Genomic DNA, 6145 nt, shown 5'->3' with positions numbered 1-6145 from the left:
GTCCTGAGTTTGATATCTACTTTGAAGAATTTCCAGCATAAAACGTCTAGAGAAGTCTCCCAAACTTAAGTGAACAGATGCTTAAGAGAATTTTATTTTATATAGAATTGGAAATTGTCATGCTTGATTTTAGAAAGGATTTCCGTTTTTCCTAAGTATATGTACTCGAGGCCCTAGAACTTGTAAGGGTTTCAACACAACACAACATTGTCTCAGATCACAATCTCGTAGTTAGCAAGATTCGAGTTCGGTTATCAACCGTGTCGAACTCTACGAACCAGCGATCGATGCGTTTCCAGGCGATAGGCACTGCTGAAAGACTACCTAGAAGCGGGTGGTACGACGGGGAGTGCCAGAGGGAAACGGACGAGAAGAATGATGCCAGAAGCCGGATGCTGGTGTCGAGGACCCGACAGAGCAGGGAACGAAAGAGGGGAGGAAGAGTAGCCGAGAAACGAATCCACCGCGAAAAGAACAGAAGGCATGAGGAAAATGTGGTTGCTCAAGCGCAAGAGAGTAGGGTTCGTTCAAATATGACTTAACGATAAGGGGGGAGGGAGGGGGTCGTTGTGTTATTCTTCATACAAAATTTCCCATACAAAAGTTGTTACGTGGAGGAGGGAGGGGGTCTAAAACTGTCAAATTTTGCGTTACGTAATATTTGAATGAACCCGTATAGAACAGAATAATATGCGGAGGTTTTACAAAACTGTTAAACGGCATGCGGAAAACACAGCGTCTTCTCCCGTCATGTGTAACGACCGTGATGGAAACTTACTGGCAGATAAAACAATCATTGGTGGCTACCAGGTGGAGAGAGCACTTCGAGGAAGTGTCGAACGGTTGGAATGGAAGAGCGGCAGACAGAATTCAAATCGACCATGATGGGCAGTCTGTAGAACCTCCTCCACTAGACGAGGTCAGGACAGTCATTACCCCTTTATAAGGCCGAGAAAACTATATAAACGAGATGGCAACGCATTCTATTATGGAAATGATTACATGCATGATTACATGTACAAAAATATTTTTATGCAATTCAGTATCATAATCAGTGTTGGTAAACTCACACTCAAAGCACACTCATGAACCACTCCTGCGTAAGCAAACTCGCGCGCAATTTTGAATCGTTTACTCACACGCGAGAATTTCATGCAAAATATCGCTCTCACGAGTCAAGCGCCGAAATCTCGTTCGCTTGTAAAACGAATTTGAATCAATTTGAATGGCATTCAATTATATTGTTCGCTAGATTTCCTTTTGTTCTATTATACAATTCTAAAAACTTCGATGTAAATATTAAGAACACTAAGAAATAAAACAATGAGTGAAATCATGAGTCAACTCATGCATGATTTTTTCGGCGGTGAGTTTGGCGAGTCAAGAATCGCGCGTGAAACAACTCAACCATGAGATTTGAGAATTTGAGTTTTTACCAACACTGATCATAATTTCAATTTTATATAACTCATTTCAGTACCATAGTGGCCATTTTTTCCGAACAGGTTCATTATGCAACTGAAATGAGTTGCATAATGAAAAATAGTTGTATAATGTTCATAATGCAACTCATTTGAGTTGCATTATGAATATTATGCAACTCAAATGAGTTGCATAAAGAGGTTAACTGCGAGGATTAGACTTACGATCAACACCACAAAGACCAAGTATATGATTGCTGGTAGTAAACGCCGATCCGGTCGTTGGAGTGGTGACGGAGTGGTGCTAGGTGGTGAAAGGTTTGATATTGTGGACGAATTTGTTTATCCTGGTACTTTAGTGACGTGGGATAATGACGTTACCTAAGTCGTGAGAAGACGGATTACGGTTGAGAATCGGGCCTTTTTCGGTTTGTGAAATCTGATAAAGTCCCATAGACTGCAAACGAAGACAAAACTCGCGTTGTATCATAAATTTAACATTAGTCTGAAAGAGTTACAAAAATGTGAGCCTCGAATCGTTACCTGCAAAAGAATGAAAACAAAATTTCCCAAAAATAATATTCTATATGCGGATTCTATACATAATGAGCTATATGAATTTTCAATTTACTTTATAAAAATATTACAATATCTTTGTTATTTTCATATGTTTTGAAATATTGTACCTAGACGGGGTGACTTGCAACACTCATTTCCTTAACAATTCAAAGTCCAGAAAAACAAAATATTATTGTTTAACTAATAATTCACCAGCAAAAGTCTGAAGGATCATTATATGAACTGAAAAATACATTAAAACTTATGTTAAATTAACAATTAGTAACTTAGTGTTTTTGAGCCCAATATTTCCATATAAAAATTCACTATTCAATTTCCTATGTAAAAACAAATGTAAAAATATGTATGTCAGCCCAAACGATATCACAATAGTAGCAAGAATACTCATCAAATATGCTTGAAACTAAAAATTAATATCTGCGTGTTTGAAAAGGGATTTACATTTGGTGTTGCAAGTCACCGCGCACGACGTCTTGTATCAAAAACGACCTTATTTGGCTTTTTCAACATGAAAAAATAAATCAATCTATAACTTGTTCACTCTATTTTACAGAGGGGCCGGCTATTAAAACTAATACACATAGTTTGAATTTTAAAATTGAGTTTAATCAACATTTTTTGTTAGTTGAAGCTGAAAAGTGTTGCAAGTCACCCCGTTTAACGGTACAATTCATAGCCCATCAAGTATCAAGAAAGTCCTTGAGGCCCAATCGAGTAAAATACTTTACGAAGCCTAAAAGCTTTTTTGTACTTTATAATATAGGGCGTTTAACTAGTGAATCCCCTTAGTAGCTGAAATTTTCTCTAATCAAAAATACAGTATGCTATCTCAATACATTACAAATATGGAAAATAACAACATAAAACAGGTAATTTATTGAGGGAAAAGAGTGCATATGCAACAACTCTAGATTTCAAATGGCCAATATCACAGATGTTGAAGGAAGATTCGATGAGTGGATTCAGCTTCGTATCGAACAGCACTCCTACATAGATACCTGATTTCATTGTCTCACATAGTTGGCTGACCATTGACCGTGATCGACCTGCTGGAAAAGTATCCAGCGACACGCCTCCTAATGAAGAAGAACTGTGTTTTCTTCGCATTCAATTTGATATGCCACTTTCGTTGGAATTCCTCGACGTTGTTCCACGCCGCTTGGAGGTGGGTAACAACGATTTGCGGAGCTTTGTTCGACACCTACCATCAGTACCTACATCAGATGTGAGGAACTTTTAGCGAATCGGGCTCAGTAGTTGCGGACGTGCGCTTGAGTTCTTACCATTTACAGTTATTCTGTTATCTCAACGAGTGCTCATCAATCAAATGGTAATTTACTTGATTACTAAATGCATCGATTCTTTTCTTGTATGCCCCACAAGATGTATCAATGCAAACTAGTACATTGACAAAAAAAACAAACATTAGATTATTAAATGTGGAATTATTCATAGAACCCTAAAGCTCAAAATGAAAATTGCGATTATAGGTACATTCCCTCCCTTTTGCAACTCACTGATGGATTCCTAATATTTAGTATATGACAATGATAAGTCCCAAAATCATTTTTAAATTTAAAACGTTTATGGTTAAGGCTTTCTTTTAGTTCCTCTTTGAAAAAGTTACCTCTTCTTCTTATCCTTGCAACAGAATCTGTTATTTAAACCCTTCTGAACTATTCGACCACCTACCTTGCGTCTAATACCAGTACGTCTTGGTCGGTATCCTATCTTCCTCGATACCCATCTCTTTCATGATCTCCATCTCGAATGTCTGCAGCGATGGCTTGAAGGTGATCTCCTTTACCACATCCCCCACCGTATCCTTCGGCCGTTCCACGTACAAACTTTTGGCCTTGTAATCGTGCGTCTCTTCGTGCCCCTTCGGAATGGGAATGATCCGCCCAGTGCGTGTCGATACTCGAACCTTTTCACCATCCTCAGTGAAACGCCACTCAATACTTGTCCCTTGCAGATCCGACGGGTCCACCAGTCGCACCTGATCGGTAACAAGCAATGGTGCCTCCGATTTAATCGTTATTCCCGGATAATCCTTCTCATCCGCCACCTTTCGCAAGTGACAATTCAGTCCACTGACGATGATCCAGTTTCGCTCCTGGAACACTTGGCTAACAATGCCTTGCTTGCCCTTATCTCTTCCGACGAGCACCTCAACGCGATCGCCCTTGAAGAATGACCAATTTGCAACTGGCTCGACAAACACCTTTTTCCTAATGGTACCGGGCATATTCTGCTGTCGGAATTGACCCGTCCAGGGCCGATTTGTGGTGAAACGGAACCGTTTTCGCTCTATGGTGCGCGGTAGATATTGTGGCAATCCGCGGGGTGTTTTCCAATAAACCTGTGGAGAAAAAAATCAATTACACCAGCTTCCATCGGCCGGAAAACATTCTACCCATACCTGCTCCATGCTGCGTTTGACGTACGATTCCGGCAGATTGGCGAACTTTTTCGACACATCGCCAATTTTCTGCAGCACACCAGTGATTCGCATTTTAAATTAGGTTTTACCGCACCGACTAAACTGAAAATATTCTAAAAATTTCAAAAAAGTTGCACGAAATTCACATGGCAAATGTTATGAAACAACGAAATGTTTTGATTTACACAGTTTTGACAGTTCTGGCAAAGGGGGTTCGGACGACTTGTTCGAAAGGAAACTACACGCTCGTGCAAATCTACCGAAAAGTGAGAAGAATTTTACTCACTTTCATAGTTTACACGCTACGATCAGTTTACCTATTTTTTTTTTCAAAATTTGCGTAAATGCTACTCATATTTTATTTATGTGAACATTACGCAAATGGGGGCTGCAAAACGGTGAGTCGAAAAGGAGAGCGTCCAACATAGCTCTGGTCCTCACAAGTTGCTACCTTACACGCTTAGATCAGTTTACCTTTTTTCCAAAAAGTGCACAACCGCAAATATGCGTAAATGATACTCAAATATAGGTTTACAAAACTCAAATATGGGTAATGCGGACACACATATGAGTAATTGTAACCCAAATATGGGTTAATATTACCTATAAATGAGGTTGTGCACTTTTCCAAAATATGAGTTTTATTCATCCATATTTGCGTAAAGTTTACGCAAATTTGAATAAAATTTACCCATATTTTAGAAAAATAGGTAAACTGATCTTAGCGTGTATGCTTCCACGGGTCAAGCGATGATAAATACCGCCAGCTAAGAGTTACTAGATTGAGTTTAAATAAGGGCGAAAGTAACATGAGAGAGTTCTCTTCATCGACTCTCTCTTCTGCAAATTAAAGTGACAAGATGCAATTTCAATCGAACTTTTTTACACTTAGACGCTACATTGCATCGCAACCTAGCGATTTATGACCATAAAGTGCAACCATACTTGCACCTTGTCACTTTAATTTGAAGAAGAGAGAGTCGATGAAGAGAACTCTCTCATGTTACTTTCGCCCTTATTTAAACTCAATCTAGAGTTGTGTGTTTAGTTGGTAGTGCAGCCTGGTCCGAGGCCTGGGCACTGTTGTCCTTCTGACTTCAGTTATGTCGTTTTCGTTTTTGCGGTGGTGCTACACCGGTGTAGCACTTTTTCTGCACCGCTCAAGATAGTGCAACCAGCGGCGTCATGGTCGCAATTTTTTCCGCAGTCAAGTTCGCAGATTGTGAACAATCCTCGGTACTCACTTTACGTAATTTATGTTTAGTCCCTTACTGTCAGAGCTGTCAGATCAGTGTAACACGCTAAATAAAATTTACACAAAAGGCAATTTACACGGAAAAAAATACACGGTTATGAATATTTATTGGGTACCGGACTGGTCACCGAAAATTTGATCGTTTTCTTTGGTACATCGAGGTCTTGAAATTAGTCTATGGTGCAACACTCAAAAATTCGAGAGTGTAGCAGGTGCGCACCGTGTCCACCAATCAGCGTTTGCAAAGTTGTCAATATTTTGGTTTTTATTCACGCACACCAACGCAACTGCACCGAAAATGTTCGTTTTTTCAGTGGAAAGTGTAGCACGAAGCGGTGTACCACCGCCGCAAAAACGAAAACGACATTAGATTGAGGAGGTGTTGGAAGTTAGGTAGCGTTGAACCACAGACAAACAGACGTAACACTTGCGAAATTTCCATCGACC

At 39.7% G+C, this 6145-nt stretch overlaps 1 protein-coding gene across 1 annotated transcript; it reads right to left on the bottom strand.

Annotated features, from left to right (window-relative positions):
* Positions 1-3630: 3630 nt before the first annotated feature.
* Positions 3631-4603, bottom strand: LOC109431819 (large ribosomal subunit protein uL24m). The gene is made up of 2 exons (XM_019708085.3): positions 4423-4603; positions 3631-4362 (listed from the first exon to the last, which is right to left on the bottom strand). Exons 1-2 carry the CDS (start codon positions 4513-4515, stop codon positions 3700-3702), a joined length of 756 nt encoding a protein of 251 aa, XP_019563630.2. The 5' UTR covers positions 4516-4603; the 3' UTR covers positions 3631-3699.
* Between the last annotated feature and the right edge of the window lie 1542 nt (positions 4604-6145).

The sequence above is a fragment of the Aedes albopictus genome, chromosome 2, assembly GCF_035046485.1.
Source record: "Aedes albopictus strain Foshan chromosome 2, AalbF5, whole genome shotgun sequence".
Lineage (NCBI taxonomy): Eukaryota > Metazoa > Arthropoda > Insecta > Diptera > Culicidae > Aedes > Aedes albopictus.
Note: the sequence above shows the minus strand (reverse complement) of the source record. Positions and strands in the feature narration are given on the sequence as shown.

What these genes read in the sequence shown, in the direction of transcription:
- LOC109431819 (XM_019708085.3), bottom strand. Translation starts at nt 4,515, where the DNA reads ATGCGAATCACTGGTGTGCTGCAGAAAATTGGCGATGTGTCGAAAAAG. An exon ending in TCAAACGCAGCATGGAGCAG is followed by an intron (nt 4,363 to 4,422) that starts GTATGGGTAGAA and finishes TTTTCTCCACAG; the next exon opens with GTTTATTGGAAAACACCCCG.